Below are 19,700 nucleotides of genomic sequence, written 5' to 3'. Positions count from 1 at the left end.
CAGTTATAAAAAAGGAACGCATCTGAGTCAGTTCTAACGAGGCAGATGAATCTGGAGCCTATTACACAGTGAAGTCAGAGAAACACCAGTACGGTATATTAACGCAAATATATGGAATTTAGAAAATCGGTAACGATGATCCTATATGCAAGGCAGCACGAGACACAGATGTAAGGAACAGAATTTTGGACTCTGGGGGAGAAGGTGAGAGTGGGACAATTTGAGTGGGATGATAGCAATTGAAACATGTTTATTACCATATGTAAAACAGATGACCGGGGCAAGTTCACGCCTGAAGCAGGGCACTCAAAGCCGGCGCTCTGGGACTACCCGGAGGGAGGGGGTGGGGAGGGAGGGGGAGGGGGATTCAGGATGAGGGCACACGTGCACCCATGGCTGATTCATGCTGGTGCATGGCAAAACCACAATATTATTAAGTAATCATCCTCCAATTAAACAAATTTTTTTCAGTTAATTCATGGATCCTGAAATTTGAATTCCATAAACTTTTCACACACTATGAAATACTGTTTTTTTTAACCACATAAAAATACAAAAACCATGCTTAATTCGAAAGCTGTCAAGAAAAATCAGCAGTGGATTGTATTTGGCCTGGGGACCGCTCCACGGCATCTGTGACACTATCACACAGGTACCACCAGTGGCAGACTGTAAACTAACAGTCCTGATGGGGAAAATGTGGAAACAATGACAGATTTGATTTTATTGGACACCAAAATCACTGTATTTTGTGACTGCAGCCAGGAAGTTAAAACATGCTTGCTCCTTGGAAGAAAAGCTATGACAAACCTAGACAGCGTATTACAAAGCAGAAACATCACTTTGCCACCAAAGGTCTGTACAGTCAAAGCTGTGATTTTTCCAGTAGTCAATATATGGATGTGAGAGTTGGACCATAAAAAAGGCTGAGCACCAAAGAATTGATGCTTTCAAATTGTGGTGCTAGAGAAGACTCTTGAGAGTCCCTTAGACAGCAAGGAGATCAAATCAGTCCATCCTAAAGGAAATCAACCTTGAATATTCACTGGAAGGACTGATGCTGAAGCTAACGTTCCAATACTTTGGCCACCTGATGTGAAAAGATGATTCACTGGAAAAGACCCTAATGCTAGGAAAGATTGAAGGCGGGAGGAAATGGCGACAGAGGATGGGATGGTTGGATGGCATGGACGCAAGTTTGAGCAAACTCCAGGAGACGGTGAAGGACAGGGAAGTCTGGCGTGCTGCAGTCCCTGGGGTCACAGAGTCGGACATGACACAGTGACTGAACAACAACAGTCCTGACCAATGGGAAAAGATCATCGTGGTCAAAGTGACCCTCAGGTCACAGGTGCCAGAGACAGGAAAGATCAAACAGCTGCCAGCCCACCATCAGATTTCATTTCCTGTGATTAAGGCGGTCTGGATTCCACCTTGCTGACTAGATAATTTCACTACATATATAGACTATTTCCTTCCCCAAAATAAAATTAATCCAGTTGTAAAAATGAGTTAAGATCATGTGCTCTTTTAAGACAAATGCATCTCTGATACAATGTTTCCAAGCTTTTAAACAAGGTTATCAATTTTCTCCTCCAATAATATGTAAATGTAGCATTTATGCTTTTTTAAAAACCACCAGGGAATTCCCAGCTTTTGTGCATTTATCTTATATCAATAATCTGAGACATGCAGATGACACCACGCTTATGGCAGAAAATGAAGAACTAAAGAGCCTCTTGACGAAAGTGAAAGAGGAGAGTGAAAAAGTTGGCTTAAAGCTCAACATTCAGAAAACTAAGATCATGTCATCTGGTCTCATCACTTCATGGCAAATAGATGGGGAAACAGTGGAAACAGTGGCTGACTTCATTTTTCTGGGCTCCAAAATCACTGCAGATGGTGACTGCAGCCATGAAATTAAAAGACGCTTACTCCTTGGAAGGAAAGCTATGACCAACCTAGACAGCATATTGAAAAGCAGAGACATGACTTTGCCAACAAAGGTCTGTCTAGTCAAGGCTATGGTTTTTCCAGCGGTCATGTATGGATGTGAGAGTTGGACTATAAAGAAAGCTGAGTGCCGAAGAATTGATGCTTTTGAACTGTGGTGCTGGAGAAGACTCTTGAGAGTCCCCTGGCCTGCAAGGAGATCCAACCAGTCCATCCTAAAGGAGATCAGTCCTGTGTGTTCATTGGAAGGTCTGATGTTGAAGCTGAAACTCCAATACTTTGGCCACCTGATGCGAAGAGCTGACTCATTGGAAAAGACCCTCATGCTGGGAAGGATTGGGGACAGGAGGAGACAGGGACGACAGAAGATGAGATGGCTGGATGGCATCACCGACTCAATGGACATGGGTTTGGGTGGACTCTGGGAGTTGGTGATGGACAGGGAGGCCTGGCGTGCTGGGGTTCATGGGGTCACAAAGAGTCGGACATGACTGAGGGACTGAACTGAACTGAACTCCCTTTCCTTTAGCTTAATACCTGGTGATAAAATAGAAAATGGATTCTAACACAAAGTTCTCATCATCCAGCCGTCCATTCAAGCCACCTAGAGGGATTTATTACACCTAGACTTCTGTACTCCTTCTGAAACATTCTAAATCAGAAATGATCATGAATCCTTATTTTTAAAAGCTCCCAGATATGTTCTGTTCAGGCTCTAAGTCGTGTCAGATATGGGGCTCATGAGCGTGCCTAGTTTAGAAGTCGTTGTCCTTAAAATTCTAAATGGTTATGAGCATTAATTAAAACCACCAATATAAAGACAATTCCAACATGGTATATGCTAACGCTCAGTCGTGTCCGACTCTTTCCGACCCCATGGACTGTAGCCCACCAGGCTCCTCTGTCCATGGGATTCTCCAGGCAAAAATACTGGGATGGGTTGCATTTCTTTCTCCAGGAAGATCCAGGGGATCTTCCCGACCTACAGATTGAACACGCGGAAAGCTCACTCTCATGAATACACATCGCATTGGGAAAAAAGAACCTGTCCCGGTTTCCAGATTTGTCTTTAACAGGAACCCAGTCCAACAGGTGGACAGCACGCTGTCGCATAAATAAGGAAACTAGCTCCCTCTGGTGTTCAGTGTCTGTCATGACTGCCTGATGGTGCAAAACAACAAGTATCAGGGTCAGGAACTTACAAAATTTCACTTTTCATGTAAGAAAAAGTCTCACAGCCAAATCACAATGACCACAGTGACTACGGATCTCCTAGAGGGGAAATGGAATAGGAAAACTGGTATCCCAGAACACTACCTATAAAGGCTTTTAAAACGTAGCTCACCTGAATAGGTACACATATATGCGTGGCTGAGTCCCTTTGCTGTCCACCTGAAACTATCACAGCATTTTTAATTGGCTACTCCAGTATAAAGTAAAAAGCTTGAAATAAAATACAGCTCACCTGAGATTACTGGGAAAAATACAAATTGTGGCTATGAGTTTATATCATTAATATTTATCTACCTTTGCAGCAACTCAAGAAGGCAACAGACACACTAGCGGGCCTAGCACTTACCCCCCAGAATCTGACCCAAACGTTACTGTCTCAATATGGGGACTCCTTTAAAAAAAAAAAAATAATCGTTTATTTTTATTTCTTGACCACGGTGCAGCCATGTGGGATCTTAGTTCCCTGACCCGGGATGGAACCCTGGCCCCCGCCCTGGAAGCACAGAGTCTTAACCACTGGACCACCAGGGAAGTCCCAGGGACTCCCTCCCCAGTCCTGACTCCCGCGCCCAGTTTAACCTGCCCTCAGCAGAGCCCCTGGTCCTCCTCCCCAGACCTGCTCCTCCTCCACAGATCCTACTGACTCTGCTTTCTGACTGTATCCATAACCAGACGGTCTCTGCCAAGTCCGCCAGCAGCCCACAGTCAGTGTGATCCCAGCTGGAGGACTGGTCACCTTCTAGCTGGTGTGCCCACTTCCACCCCAGCCCGCCCTGGCCTCCCTTTTCCATAGAGAGGCCTTGCAACAATCCTTTGAAAGCACAAGTCATACCCGATCCCATTCACAACCTACAAATCCTTAACGTGGGCTCCCCATGCCCTGCCTGGGGCTACAATTTTCTGCCTTGGTCCTGCTATGCTGGCTGCACTGGCTTTGTTATTGCTCCTTGAAATCTAAGGCCTCAGGCCTCAGCGTGGTTCCCTTTGCCTGGTCCGCTCGTCCCTTACACGTGTGCATGCCCCGACCCTTCCATCTGCCCCCCGGCCCTGCCCAGACGTCACCCCCAAGGAGGCACGCCTGAGCACTAACAGATAGAGCACTTGTTTCTAGCCCTCCACTCCGATGTTGCATCAGTATTTGTTTACTCATTCTTTATCATTAAGGGAGATGTTCTCTTTTAAACTGGAGGACAGTTGCTTTCCAGTGCTGTTAGTTCCTGTACAACAATGGGGAGCAGCTGTACATACACATACACCCCTTCCTCCTGAGCCTCTCTCCCGCCCCACCCCCAATCAAGGTGAAACTGAAAGTCACTCAGTCACTCAGTCCAACTCTTTGCGACCCCATGGACTATACAGTCCATGGAATTCTCCAGGCCAGAATACCGGAGTAGGTAGCCTCTCCCTTCTCCAGCGGATCTTCCCGACCCAGGAATCGAACTGAGGTCTCCTGCATTGCAGGTGGATTCTTTACCAACTGAGCTATCAGGGGAGCCCAATCAAGGTAGCAGTTCTTTTATTCACTGATACATTCCCAAGGCTTTGAGTAGGGTCTGGCACATAGTAGGTGATGCTCAAAACATAACAGCTGGATGGATGGATTAGTGGATTTCTCAGTTTTCATCGACTTTTTCAAAGATGAGCCTCAAAGGGCTCCCAGTAAGGCCCTATATGGGCAGGTCCACTCTGAGGAAGAAAACATAAGTCCATGGGAGACTAAACGAACAGTGAAAGAAAGCACCACTAGGGCAGGCGTCAATCTCCTGTATATGCTGATTCCACGGCTGAGGAGCCAACTAACCAACCAAACAGCAAAAATATTTGGGAAAAGAAAAAACTCGAGAAAGTTCCAAAAAGCAAAACTTGAATTTCCTGCACACATGGCAACTATTTAAATAGCATTTACACTATATTTACAACTATTTATATTGTACTAGGTATTATAAGTAATCTAAGGATGATTAAGGTATCCTGGAGCATGTGCATAGGAAATACACAAACACTACATCATTTTACAGAAGTGAGCATCCATGGGTTCTGATATTGTGGGGCAGGGTGGGGGGAGTGGTTCTGGAACCAATCGTCCTGCAGATAGAAAGACTGATGCTTGCGGGGCTGTGAGTGTGATCATATTGCTGGTGCAGAATTTACTCTATATACACACACACACATATGCTAAGTCACTGCAGCTGTGTCTGACTCTGCAATCCTACGGACTGTAGCCTGCTGGACTTAAGCCATTTTCCTGGGGCTACCCAGGTGGCACTAGTGGTAAAGAACCCGCCTGCCAATGCAGAAGACATTAAGAGACATGGGTTCCATCCCTGGGTCAAGAAGATCCCCTGGAAGGGGGCATGGCAACCCACTCCAGTATTCGTGCCTGGAAAATCAGTCCCATGGACAAAGGAGCCTGGTGGGCTACAGTCCATGGTGTCGCAGAGTCAGACACAACTGAAATGACTTAACACAGCACACGCTATTTTCCAGTAGACTTTTTTCTTTCATGATGTCTCTATCGCTTTTCTTTTTTTTTCACCGCACCAGGCAGCTTGCAGGATCCTAGTTTCCAGAGCAGGGACTGAACCCGGACCCTCCGCAGTGAAAGGCTGGAGTCCTAGCCACTGGGCCGCCAGGGGATCCCTCAGGGACGCTTCCTTCCCCTGTGGTTCTGGTAGCAAGTGCTTTTCTATGTATTGAGTCTATCTCTTTGGTGTTAAAGCAAAGCATTGGGATTTCTCTGACTTTGAGCAGCCCCAGATGGTCCCACTTGAAAGAAAGTTTAATCTTACAACCCCTTCTGTAAACAATCTGAAAAAAATCTGTTAAGTCTCCTGCTTGTGCTGCTATCCTTCTTATGAGGTCATGCAGCACGGTGAAGACAAAGCAGAACTTGGAGCGAGGGAGACCTGGTCCCATCTCAGCTGTTGGTACAACTACACACAAGTTCACACCAGCCTGAGCTACTGCAGGCTTGTTTCCACATTAACACTTCGCAACTTCGCTTTCCAAAAGGGAAAGGGACGCACCAGGCCCTTGGCAACGGAAAGAGAGAGTTAAAAAAAAAAAAAAACAACCTAGATGTCCATCAGCAGACGAATGGATAAGGAAGCTGTGGTACATATACACAATGGAATATTACTCAGCCATTAAAAAAAATACATTTGAATCGGTTCTACTGAGATGGATGAAACTGGAGCCCATTATACAGAGTGAAGTAAGCCAGAAAGAAAAACAACAATACAGTATACTAATGCATATATATGGAATTTGAAAGATGGTAACGATAACCCTATATGCGAGACAGAATAAGAGACAACAGATGCATAGAACAGTCTTACGGACTCTGAGGGAGAAGGTGAGGGTGGGACGTTCTGGGAGAATAGCGTTGAAACATGTATATTATCATATGTGAAACAGAACACCATTCCATGTTTGATGCATGAGACAAGGGCTCAGGGCCGGGGCAATGGGATGACCCAGAGGGATGGGATGGGGAGGGAGGTGGGTGGGGGGTCCAGGAAGTGGAACACATGTAAACCCATGGCTGATTCATGTCAATGTATGGCAAAAACTATTACAATATTGTAAAGTAATTAGCCCCCAACTAAAATAAATAAATTTATTAAAAAAAAAAAATCATCTGTTCCAGGGAATCACAGCAGGTCCCCAAAGCACATCCACGAGGAATCCAGAAGCCTTCACAGGGACCCCCAGCTTTCAGCAGATATGAACACTGTCTGCACACACTGAAGACCCCGCAACCTCTTCCTTCCAAAAGCCTCACTCTTCTGTTAATTCAACTTCAAAGGGACACCTTCCCACGCAGACGGGAAACCGGCCGTAATTGAGCACCGCACCGTCCAACACGGCAGCCAGGAGCCACGGGGCCTGCCCACTGCTTGACATGCGGCCACTGGGAGCCCAGACGCACCGTCCCAACAAAATACACAGGGAGTCTGAACACTCGGTCCGAGAATATCAAGTGACATAAGTCAGACGGAGAAAGACAAATACCGTGGGACATCACACACGCGTGGGACCGAAAAGAGCAGAGCTGATAAAAACAGGGAGCAGAACGGTGGTTATCAGGGCTGCGAGCCGGGCAGCAGGAGCGATGCGGTTTAAGGTCCAAACCCGCAGGTAGTCGAGAATCCGTCCCAAAGACCAGCGCACAGTACCGCGATGACAAACAATACCGCATACAGAACATCCAACCTGCCAAGAGACCTGCCTCCGCTCTCCGCCCCCTCCCCCGGCGCCCCGACCCCCCACAGGGAATGTAACATATCTCAGGAGCTCACGCGGGTCACCTGTTGATAACACGGGATGGACTGGAGCGCCGGAGCTACACCATCACGTGAATGTCACCAGCCTCTGCTCGCGCTCACGGGGCTCCCAGGAACGGCGCCGGGGCCGGAGCCGCTCTGAGGACCACGGGCACCGAGCAGTGGGCAGCGCTGACGCACAGAGGCCTGGCCTCGCCCGGCCAGGCCCGCACGGGTGCACTCACGGCTCTGCGCGCGCCCCGCGCCCCCGCGCGGCTGCGCTCCGTTCCGCTGGGTCGGGTCCCGGCCCGCCGCTGCAAGGCCCGCCGCGTCCGGCGGTCCGGTGCGGTCCGGTGCGGTCCGGGCCGGGAGGCCTGGGCGGAAGCTGCCGGGCGCTTCCTGCGGGAGGCGGGGGAGGGGAGGGCCGCGGGGGGCGGCGCGGGACCGGGATGCGGGCGCGCGCGCTCGCGGCGCGGACATCTCTGGGTCGCGGCCGGGGTCCGGACGGCGCTCGGCCTCCGTGTCAAGTCCCCGCAGCCTGAACGTGACCCGAGGGACCCTGCTAATTCCCTGGGCGCCGCCGGGAACGCTTCGGACTCAGTTTTCTAGAATGGTGTTCACCCGGTGGAAAATTACTCTTTTTTTCCTCTTAAATACCTTGTTGGTTCAGCGTTTGCAGAGCAAAAACTACATGTTTTTGTCATTGAGAATCATTTTTAAAAACTACGAACATTTATCCATAGTGTTTTAACTTTAATTGCAAGAAACAAATTATATTGTTTAACTTAACCCTAAGAAGTGTTTCAAAAGTAAACGCAATGCACTCATTAGTGACACACAGCGGGGGCTAAAACCGCAGCTGCGACGGGAGGGAGCGCGTAACAGACCTCGTTGCTGGCCTCGCGGTGCGGTCAGTGCAGACAGACGTGTGTCTTCACCAAACAACTGAAACCCCGCCCCCTTACACATTTAGTCGAATCTGAGTTCCTTTAGGTTTGCAACTGAAGCTGGTACGGGACTAAGACTGCTCACCCTGCAGGGCAGTGAAAGGAGACGGAAGGGAATGGAGGCCTGACGCCTGCGACTCCGGGAGAAAATAAAACCCACAGCGGAATCCAGCCGAGTCCGTGCTGCACGGGTCCCCTTTGCAGTGTTTCTTAGAAGACCTGGTCTCTGCCCTCCGATTAGTTTTAATGACAAACCACCGTTTTCTAAATGACTAGAGGTTAACCGAGCAGGAGACTGGAGGAGAATCCATTGATTTGGTTCTAAAATGTGCTTTAAATCATGCTGCGTAAATAATACCTGCTAGGATTCAGGCGTAAAAGGTAGAAAATAAAGATTACCTTTAGTTGCACCCTCCAGGTTAAATGAGAAGTGGGAACTCCGTCTGCCTGCATGCGGTCACGTGATTCGCTCTAGCTTCTAGATTTCCTGGACCCAGCAGCCTGTCCCTCTCAAGTTTTTGACCTGCTCCCCACCTGGACATCCAGCCCGTGTTCCCAGCCTGACGTGAGCATTTCTGGCAGATGCACAGGTAACCGGCCCCACACTGTCCCTCACTCATGTAAACATTAACACAAAGTGGGAGATTACTGAGGGGATAAACCTGACACCTGCTCTAAGCAAAAGCGCCACCCACACGACCACCAGCAGCGTTATGTGAAAGGGGAGAGCAGATCCGAGTCTGCGTCCGGAGCGGCTCCTTTCCTTTAACCTCTGCGCTCTGTTCCTACTAAGAACGCTGGGGACCTCTCAGCCGTCCGGTGGTCAAGACCGCACTTCCCCTGCGGGGGGCGCAGGTTCCAGCCCTGGTCGGGGAGCTCGGAGCCCACATGCCCCCAAGTGCATTCAGGAAAAACGCCCGCCTGTAGCCTGGAATACACAGCAGCGCCCCCTTCAAGGCTCTGACCTTTAAAGGTGTTAACACTTTTCTATTCATACACAGAGGAAAAGCTGCAGAACAGAAAGTATCATCTGACATGTTGGAGGTTTGTAAAGAAGGTGGTGATGTGACTTACGTGGACACCACCAAGTTGCAACAACCAGCCACACCCCCTTCGCTTTTAGTATAAAAGCGGCCTGAATTCTAACCCTGCTGGGCACGAGTCCACCATCTTCTTGGTCTGCTGGCTTTCTGAAGTCACTATTCCTTGCACCCAAAACTCATCTCTCGATTTGCTGCCCTGTCGTGCCAGTGAGCAGTATGAGCTCGGACTGGCTAACAGTCGCGACACGTTATCTGCAAGACCCCTGGCAAAGGACCCCGTCTGTGAAAGCTGAGAACAGCGGCGTCCCCACAAGCCCGAGCAGCAGGAGAGCACCGTCAATGCCACCTGGAAATACTCTCGGGAGGAGCTCCCATGTTGAGCTACTAAAAACTGAACTGAGCTGTTGCTTCTTTCAGGGATCAGCTAACAGTCAGCAAAGGAAAAAAAAGACACAGTGGACCCAAGGCTGGAAGAGTTTGCAGAAAAGCAGAAGGAATGTGTATGGAGGGTGATGTGCCCAGGTCAGCAGACGCGGACACCTCTTTCTAAAACCTGAGCCAGAAATCAACCCCCAGAAATGATGTTCCTCGGAAATCCTTTCTTAGGTCAGAGATGGCTATTTTCACAGGATCTGTTGACTTACTAACTTCTGCTGGTCCTAGCCTCTCATGAGACATAAACATATTTGAAGAATGGAAACGACGCGCTTGCTGCTACAGACCAGGCTAAGAGAGAAGAGAGTTTTGAGTTTTTATTCTAAATGAGCCACAGTTCCAAGTTCAGGTGCTGTTAAAAAAAAAAAAAACCACTCCACTGCCCTGACCCAACAGAGAATCAGTTGATTCCAACGAAGCACTCCAGCCAAACGGAAGCGTGATGCGCACGTGTTTACCCGAGTTACTCCCGCGGAGGGCCCTCACTTCTGGAGAACAGCCAGGCATCGTGTGATCCACTCCTTCCACTCTCTAAAGGCTTCCACAGGTTTTGGCAAACTTACCAGCTCCTCACGGCTGTGTTTTGGAGTAACTCTAGGAGTGTCAGTGGACTCGGCATCAACCCACCTGACCAGCGCCTGGAAAATCAGAGAAGATACACATCTTTAAACAAATCACAGCAGAACAGACTCACGCAGGAGAAAAACAGCATCTCCCAAATCACGTGATCCGCATGGGTGACTCATGCCACCCAGAAGATGTTCCACCTGGTCGTGAAGGAGAGACCACGCTCGTCAAAGGGTGTGCCCCAGAGCCACGCCCACTGTGAGCGCATGGGAGAGGAGATGAGAAGGAATGGCACGGGTTTCTGAAGGTGGGAGGACGATTCTTTTCTTTTCTCAACTTGCCAAGGGTTCCACGAGGCACTGCAGTGTGTGCATGGGGACGTGTCCACACCTGAAGTTAAGTGTGCACACTGGGCTGGCAGGCATATGCACGTGCAGACACACGTGCAGACAGGGACTGCAGTCACCCGTGTGGGTGCTCACAGCCACGCAGGTACGCGGCATACACTGACATGTTTGTGGGTACCTGTGGACGTAGGGACATTCTTTCCTCCTCAACACCATCCCTTCCTCCTAACGAATATCACACTCCTGCCCCACATTTGGAAAGATAAACCACCTCCACACAGTCCTAGTTTTTAAACATGAACTTTGCTCTTCAATATTTTACTCTGTTCTGCAAAGGCAAGCTCTCTGGCCCTAAACAAACAGCAAATGCAGAAACCTCTTCACCAGGTCTCATTGGGGTCTAAGCATAAGGCAAGTCAAAGCTGTTAAGATATTTCTTTGCATTTTTTTTAAACCACAGCATCCTGCTTACCTCTGCACTAACTTCCTCTGATAAATCACCTCCAGAGAAGGGCCTAACAGAAAATGGTCGCTTGCTCCTGAAGTAACCACTTCCCCACTTACTCTGTACCGGTCTCTGAGCGGGAAGCCGACAGCGCTCTGTAGCTTGCGTAAGCAGATAGGGCAGAAGTCCAGCGGGCGCCGGTCGGCTTCCTCCAGGTGGTTGGAGCCTTGCATCAGGCAGGCGAGCCACTGGCAGTGCCGGAGGCCAAAGATGTGTCCGATCTCGTGGGTCAGAGTCTGCAAGACAGCCACAAGGAGGCGCCCGCGTCAGCATCAGCAAGCTCGTCCAGAAACAGGTCTCCAGGAACCCGCTCGCCTCCCCTCATCGCCCGCCCGTGTCTCCCGCCCTCCTCTCTGCTTCACTGCTTCCCCAGCAGGTTCTCCACCTCCCACCGAGGACTCCTTGGCAGGGTCGGGGGCCCCGGCGTCGGGGCGGGGGGTCCTGTGTGCTAGCCTCCCTGCCTCTACCCTCTGGATGCTAGCAGCACCCCCTCCCCAACTGTGACAACCAGAATTGTCTGCAGACTTGTCCAATATGCCCTGGGTGGCAAACTCGCCCTGGTGGAGACCACTGTTCTAGACGGGGGAACCGCTGACACTTGGTTCTGCGGCTGCGACCCTTCCCCACAGACGCCGGGACAGCAGGTGAGACGAGGGGCTCGATCTGCTTGATGGCAAGCAGTCAAGGCAGGGAAGGCACAGCTGAGCCCCACCCCACGCCCGCACAGTCAAGACTCTGCTCCAGCTTTACAGCCAGCCTTCTGCACCCACGGTTCCCCCGGCCGTGCGGGGTGGCGGTACTTATGGAGTCAGAGAGACGCCTGTGTGCGTGGACCCTCGAAGCCAAAAGCCACGCTGCTTAAGGGTCAGTTGTACTTAGAAACCATCGTTCCATCACGTGTTCTTCTCAACCCCAACACACGGCCCTGGTGAACGCGGAGAAGCCCGTGTCTCTGGCCACGAAGAAGACAGACACGAGGAGACAGCCTTTCCAGAGCGGGGCGGGGAAGGTATCAGAACAGGCAACAGGACCTTCAGCTGCAGGAGGTGACCCCGAGCCCCAGAGGGGGGAAGTCTGGGGGAGGCCCGTTCTCCAGGAAGGGAAACCAGGGTGCAGGGTCCTGCAGGCTTGGGGCGCTGGTGGTGGGGCAGCCTGACTTGATGACCATGATTTCTGGAATTAAGCTAACAGTAAGGAGGTGGGTACAGCCAAGGCTGTGTGTAACAGGACAAAAAACAGGCCCAGATGCTGTACCTGTCACTATGAGGGTGTCCAAACAATAAAGTGTATTTTTATTGATAACTTCAGTCAAGCGATATCCACCAAAAGTGTATACACGACACCAAGTCACTGATAAGGTGACCTTCAGGAGTGGGGGCGTATACCTTCAGAGGACTCCAATCTCTTAAAAGCCACTCCTGAGGCATCGCTTGCACACCCACCTTACACGACCGCAGCAGCAGAACGCTGGTGACCTCAGGAAGGCAGTAGTCATCGAACACCGAGTAGTCACTCGAAGACTTCCTTTCCAGCTTCTTCACTTTGCCTTTGTAGTGTGAGCTGTAGAAGTCAGCGCCGTACCTGGCAAAGCTGAATATCCCCACACCTGGGGGAAGACGACAGGCCAGCAGAGGGTGAGAGGAAGGCTCCCTCTTCTGAGGGAAATACCAGTTAAGAACCCACTTGGGCACCGGGCCAGGGCAGGCACGCCTGTCCTGCAGCATGCCCGCAGCCCCCTGGGCTCAGGGAGGTCTGCCCAACAAGGGGACGTCTGCCCCAGATTCCTGAGAGTCTTCTGCCATCCAACCTGCTCTGCTCTGTACAACTCAGAGGTCTTGAGGTCAAATTCTTCAGAAAAAGAAAGTTCCAGAGAGTTTGGTTTTTTTTCCCCCATAAAATAAGTTATTTTCTCAGGAATTCCTTGGCAGTCCAGTGGTTTAGACTCTGCACTTTCACTGCTAAGGACCCGGGTTCAATCCTTGGTTGAGGAACTAAGATCCTGCAAGCCTCGCGGGGCAGCCAAAATAAAAAAAAACCACCAATTTTCTTAAATCGCCCCAATCAAGTTTTCCAAAAGGAGCAGCAGGGTGTCAGGACCATGGGCACTCACGCTCTCTCTGGAAGACTGTGGGAAACGGGTCTCCGGGCAGGCACATCCCTAAGGCGCCTGTCCTTCCCTCTGCCTGCTGCTGCCCCCCAGCACCTTGGAGACCACGTCTGGAGCCCGCCTTCACACTGAAGAACCTCCCCCGTCCTCCCATCTGCAAACAACACAGCTCTCTCCACGGCTACGGCTGGCGCCGGCGACCAGCACAGACGTGCCCGTAACCGACCTCCTGTGACACTCGAGCTCGTCTCGCCAGCCCTGTGCACGGGGCCGGGCACGCAGCACTCACGCTGCAGGGGCGACCGCCTCACGGTCCGGCCGGTTCACACGGTCTCTTTCGGTAGGCTCCTCTTTTAGTTGCTAGCTTGAAAATAATAAGGGACTTTTTTGTTAAGGAAATGAATTCATATTAAGTTTGTCGAACCTAAATTTGATTCAAAAAGAATGCGCTTCACCCCACCTCCGTATTTGAAATAAAGGGAAGAGGGCGTTCTAGAGGTTAAGAAAAAACTAAAGCTACTCACGGAGAAGGCAATGGCACCCCACTCCAGTACTCGTGCCTGGAAAATCCCATGGACGGAGGAGCCTGGTAGGCTGCAGTCCATGGGGTCGCTAAGAGTCGGACACGACTGAGCGACTTCACTTTCACTTTTCCCTTTCATGCACTGGAGAAGGAAATGGCAACCCACTCCAGTGTTCTTGCCTGGAGAATCCCAGGGACGGCGGAGCCTGGCGGGCTGCCGTCTATGGGGTCGCACAGAGTTGGACACGACTGAAGCGACTTAGCATAGCAAAGCTACTCACTCTCAAGTGACCTCCTTTGACCAAACAAAGGTGGGCACATTTCACTACAATACCTTTGAAAGTGAAAGTCGCTCAGTCCTGTCTGACTCTTTGTGACCCCATGGACAGTCCATGGAATTCTCCAGGCCAGAATACTGGAGTGGGTAGCCGCTCCTTCTCCAGGGGATCGTCCCAACTGAGGGATTGAACCCAGGTCTCCTGCATTGCAGGCAGATTCTTGACCAACTGAGCCACCAGGGAAGCCCATAATACCTTGAGCAAAAAATTTTTTCTCTTCTAATAATCCTACAAATACATTATTTCCTTTAGTAATTACATATTTCTCAATTTTAAAACACTGATCTTCATAAACTTGGAGAGAACGAAGTCACCCGCAGTAAGGCCACCCCCTCACCTCAGGGCACGTCCACCCGGCTCTCACTGCGTCTTCTCTCACGCCATGCAAAATTTAAGAAACTTATTGGGGGAAAAAAAAAATTAGCAGAAGCACTTGGGGAGAATGCTTCCTGACCGCCTCAGATGCATAGGATAGACTGGTTAACATCTAGATGAATATTGTTTAAAAATTTTTAATGATTCTGTTTCTAACGGGTTAATAATAAAAGATTTGTTTCACACAACTTTTTGCTTCATACTATTTTTTCTGATAGAAGGGTCGTACAAAAAAAATCAGGAGGACAGCATTGAACCAAAACTCTAAGAGAGTGCGTTAACAGGGCCTCGGTAGGTGGGGGGGGGGGGGTCTGCGTGGGGGTGTGGACTTGCCCGTGCTCAGTGGTGTCCAACCCTGTGCGACCCCGCGGACTGCAGCCCGCCAGGCTCCCCTGTCCATGGAATTCTCCAGGCAAGAAAACTGGAGTGGGCTGCCATTTCCTCCTCCAGGCGATCTGCCCAACCCAGGGATCAAACCTGCATCTCTCGTGTCTCCTGCACAGGCAGGGGGATTCTTTACCACTAGTGTCATCTGGGAAGCCCCGTGGCTTAGTGGGTGTGGGGCTGAAGGACTATAAAGACTACAAACGGAGAACAAGAATGAAGGAGGGGCAGAAGAAGAGGCTCCACAGCCCCGGGGCCCCAGACCCAGTGAATGGGGAAGGGGGGTGCTCTCTGACAGGGAGAAGCACTTGGCAGCGAGAGAGTTCCCCACCCTGCCACCCTGGGGCTCACACACTCCAGACCGAATGACAGTCCGTCTGTGAACCCTGAGCTTGCATAGCCCAGCCCCTGCTCTCTGCTCCTGCCCCCAGAACACCAGTGGGCAGCCATGCCCCTCAGCTCAGTGGACTTCTCCCCTTCGAACCTGTCTTAGATCCTGAGGGATGCAGGCAGAAAAACATGAGCAGAAATGGAAGGGTGGGAGACGTGGAGAGAAGGCAAAAAAAAAAATAGGCAAAAATATGACTTCCTTACAGAGCCTCTTCCTCCCCAGTGTTAAAACGCAGGGTTCCCCGTGAGTCACAGTTAAGCTTATTTCAAGTCAAAGACTGAAACTGACCATAAATAACAAAACGTCTAAGACACAGGATACGAAGCACACACTTATAAATCAGTGCACAGCAACCTCATCTATGCAAGACAACTACAGAAAGAGCTGAAAACGATTAGCGAGATTTCCACTCCCATTAATGACAGTTCAAATATCCTTATTTAATTCATCTCATCCCTGAACTACCTATATTTGCCATCTGTTGCACTGAATGTCTATATATGTGCCAGCCATAAGTATACACTATCTATGGATCAGCACTTTTATGTAAATTATCTCAAAAATCACACCGTGAAACAGGTATTATTAGCTCCAAGGTGGTGCAGGCCGTGAACGGCCGAGCTGAGCGGGGAAGGACCCAGATCATTGGGGCCTACCAACAGCATCCTTTCCGTTACAGCACGATGCTGCACCAGAAATACTACAAGGTCTACACCATCTAAACTGTAATTGGAAGGAAAAAAAACCAAAAAACTGTAATCGGTTAGAATTTTTTCCCTCATTCAAAATCTTCACAAAGAGTCTCAAGCTGAGCAAATTTCTACCAACAAGGTAAAAAACGAATACCGTCTGTCAAAGAGGCCTGTCCAAAGACAAAATTCCAGGAGTCTCTCGGGTAAAGGTCGATCATTGTTATTCCCACAACACAAAAAGCATCTTCGGGTTTCTTCTTTTTTAAGAACATCAGGATCTGCCCTATTAAAAAAAAGTATATTTAAGATACATTTGTGTGTGTGTGCGTGTGTACATATACGTATGTATTTTACTCAGTTCAAGTTGTAAGGCTGTCCAATTCACCTGCGTGAATCTGAAGGTTCCGTGTGCTGTCACTGATTCTAAAGGAACACCTGGTTGCAGAGACAGGAATCGGCTCGAGGAGTCTGACTGTCAACCCGTAGAAGAATGCTTCACAGTAGCCCTTGAGCCATTTCAGATATTCCTCACTGATGCTTCTGCTGTTTCCGAGCAATCCTACGACAGACACAGAAGAAAACTTAAAGAGAGATTTTGAGATGATCAGAACAGTGTTTACCTCAGTCTACTGTTAGAAATGTGGAATTAGGAACCAACCAACTCTAAATTTTAATACATATTTACCGTTCACTAAGGTGAACGTGGATTAGAAAGAGAGAAAACTTGTCTCCCTGGTGGCTCAATGGTAAGGAACCTGCCTGCCAACGCAGGAGACACAGGTTCGATCCCTGGCCTGGGAAGATCCTCCAGGCCTGGGAGCAACTAAGCCCATGTGCCACAACTACTGAGCCTGTGCTCGATAGCTCGGGAGCAGAGACTACTGAGCCCACGTGTTGCAACTACTGAGGCCCGCATGCCCTAGAGCCTGTGTTCTCCAACAGGGTACCACAACGAGAAACCATGCACCGCAACTAGAGTAGGCCCTGCATGCCCCAGCTAGAGAAAGCCAATGTGTAGCTACGAAGAGCCAGCACAGTCAATAAATAAATAAAATTTTTTGAAAAAAACAAAACCTTCTCTTTCAAGGCAGTTTGGTTACCCAACTTCCACTGGAGGAATGAATGTCAAAAATGATTATAAAAACTGCCCTCTTGAATGAGATGGACAAGCCAAACTGTCCACGGCAACAGCACCATTACAAAACCAAACCAAACCCAGCGTATTGGGAAGACGCACCAATGCACTGTATGTAAATAGTCTGCTTCCCTGGAGAAGGGGTCTTTCTGTGAAGATCACTGAAAAACTCTTCAAAGTCTTGGGGGGCCTCAGGATGGGAGTTTATCCAGTCTGACGGCGAAAGCAAAGTAATGGGTCCAAAGAGATCACTGTCTGGCCGGAAGGCCTCATTCAGCAAGCGCTGCTCCCCGGGGTCCAACTTCTCATACTGCTTCACAAGCTCTGGGTTCTTTGAGATGAGGGCCGTCTTCAGGGTGTGTTCAGAGTGCCGTACTGTTTGCATCTGCCAGAAGGACACACGTGGTCACACAGAAAATGCATATCCAAACTGGGGTCTTTACACTTATCACTTATTTCCCCCTAGAATGGAATGACTGACTGCTAATGCCTGGGCATCATCACCAGAGGACTGCCTGCTTCCACCGTTTCTAATCAGCTTCTCAGGGGGACTTCCCTGGTGGTCCAGTGGTTAAGAATCTGACTTACAACGCAGGAGATGCAGGTTCCATACCGAGTCAGGCATAAGATCCCACATGCCTCAGAGCAACTAAGCCTGTGAGCCACACCTAGAGTCTATGAGGCGCAATGAAAGATCTCACAGGTCGCAAGGAAGATACTGTGTGATGTAACTAGAACCCGTCGCAGCCAAATTAAAAAAAAAAAAAAAAGTCAATTTCTTGGGGAGGGTATCTGAAAGAGTGGAAAAACAATCATGAGATTCATTCCTCCATCTCTTAGGGAACCCGCTCCCACTATAAACGCTCGTGGTCACCCTAAGACAAGATCCGATTCCCTATTTCCTTCTGCCCTTTGGGTAATGATAACGATACTATGAGCTGACTCATGAGAGCCACATGAAACACATCCTTTCCCACGTGACTCAAAGACGTTCCCGACCAAAGGGAAGCGCAACTCATGTTAAGTCCTGCGTTTCTGTAACCTGGCTGCAGGCTGATCTCGGCCACTGAGGTGGTGTCACCCTGGGGAAGCCGTCAGGGGACCGACCAGGAGCCAGACTCACACTGACAGGCCTCTTCCGCTCACACGGCGTCCCCGCCTAGAGAGATCATCCCTCCGTGTGAGGGCTCACAGCTGCTCCCCGAGGGGGCTGGGTGAGGAAAGGAGAGAAACGGGACGTCAGCGTGCGGAGCCCGCCGCGCTTCCTAACCGGGTTTTCTGCAGTTGAACGATGGGGGTCGGGGAGATTTTTAGCGAATGGCTGCCCCCGTTGACAGCTGAACTCCGGGGTCCAGGGCCACCTCCAGAACGAAGCTCTCTCTCGGCAGGGCTCGCCTGGGAGCAGAGACGGGTCCTCACCGCTGCTGCGGGGCCGAGTCCCGGCCGGCCGGCCCACCTTCACGGGCGGGGCAGCTCCCACCGCGGCCCCGCCTCAGCGGGCCGGCCCGTCTGCGCCTGCGCGGGAGCCACCACCCTGAGGGGAAAACGGCGACGTCAGGGGTCAGAGGCCGCCTCCGGACGCCCGGCCGGGCCCGGCTCCCCCGAGACGCCCCCGCGCCCTCGCTTCCGCCGCAGCGGCGGCTCTCACACCCTCCACCGCCCCTCGACCGCGAGTGTCCCCCTCCTCCGCCAGTAGGCGGCCCGGCCCCCAGTTCCCTCCCGTCACCCTCATCCCGCCGGACGTCAATGCCTCCCGCCCCCGGCGGCGGCCCCGCGCCGTGCCCCGCCCCTTTGCTCACCGCCACGCCCCCGCGCTCCCCTCACGCACGGCCGTAGCACGCACGCTCCGTCACCCCGCCCCTTTGCGCCCGCCACGCCCCCGCGCTCCCCTCACGCACGGCCGTAGCACGCACGCTCCGTCGCCCCGCCTCTCCGCGCGAGGCGGTCCCGCAGGCGCGGAGCCCCAGTCCTAGTGGCCGCTGCGGCCCCTGCGCCCTCTGCGCCCTCGGGCGAAGAGCGGTCACGAGGGGGCGACCCGGCGCCGAGATCCGCCCGGCGCTCCCCTTTCCGCGCTGCCGTCCCGGGGCGCCGCTGTCCGGCCAGGCCTGCGCCGCGGGGTCAGCTGCTCGTGCGCGTGCCGGGCGGGCCGTGGGTGCGAGCGGTGCCCCCGGCGTGACGAGTCCCCGGCGCGGAAGCGAGTCCGCGGGTGGACGCGCGGCCCGGGCGGGGCGGAGGCGACCCGCGCTGGGCTTCTCTTCCCCGGGACGCGCCTCTTGGTGGGACTTCAGCCCCGCCGCCTCTCAGCGCAGAACGGAAGGGGCGGCTCCGATCCCGAGGCCCTGGGCAGGCTGAAAAGGCGCGGGGTCAAAGCGCAGGTTCCCCGGCCCAGCCCGGCGCTGCCTGTTCGTGCGGATGCTGTGCTGGCCGAGGCCGAGTGCTGCCCAGGAGACGGCCTGGCCG

General features: G+C 51.5%; 2 protein-coding genes across 8 annotated transcripts in view; both read right to left on the bottom strand.

Annotated features, from left to right (window-relative positions):
* Window positions 1-7,861, bottom strand: part of ARSG (arylsulfatase G) — a 105,025-nt gene extending 97,164 nt beyond the window's left edge. For both annotated transcript variants that reach the window (XM_081580821.1, XM_081580819.1), the window contains exon 1: window positions 7,497-7,861. The gene's annotated coding sequence lies outside the window, so the exon portion shown is untranslated. The remainder of the gene's footprint in view (window positions 1-7,496) is intronic.
* A 2,319-nt stretch (window positions 7,862-10,180) lies between these two features.
* On the bottom strand, window positions 10,181-19,136 carry AMZ2 (archaelysin family metallopeptidase 2). Of its 6 annotated transcripts, none has more exons than XM_081580803.1 (8): window positions 19,040-19,136; window positions 18,364-18,450; window positions 17,343-17,625; window positions 16,491-16,664; window positions 16,260-16,388; window positions 12,738-12,901; window positions 11,355-11,531; window positions 10,181-10,514 (listed from the first exon to the last, which is right to left on the bottom strand). In XM_081580803.1, the coding sequence occupies exons 3-8, from the start codon at window positions 17,623-17,625 to the stop codon at window positions 10,359-10,361; spliced, it is 1,083 nt and encodes a 360-aa protein (XP_081436929.1). In that variant the 5' UTR covers window positions 18,364-18,450; window positions 19,040-19,136; the 3' UTR covers window positions 10,181-10,358. The 6 variants fall into 6 exon arrangements, with proteins under 6 accessions (XP_081436929.1, XP_081436928.1, XP_081436931.1 ...); XM_081580802.1 differs by lacking the exon at window positions 19,040-19,136 and adding an exon at window positions 18,660-18,753; XM_081580805.1 differs by lacking the exon at window positions 19,040-19,136 and having other exon boundaries at window positions 17,321-17,625; window positions 18,364-18,753.
* Window positions 19,137-19,700: the final 564 nt, after the last annotated feature.

This window comes from Giraffa tippelskirchi, chromosome 3 (genome assembly GCF_054371585.1).
Source record: "Giraffa tippelskirchi isolate mGirTip1 chromosome 3, T2T-mGirTip1v1.2.pri, whole genome shotgun sequence".
Lineage (NCBI taxonomy): Eukaryota > Metazoa > Chordata > Mammalia > Artiodactyla > Giraffidae > Giraffa > Giraffa tippelskirchi.
The sequence above is the reverse complement of the archived record's forward strand: the minus strand, read 5'-3'. Positions and strand labels throughout refer to the sequence as shown.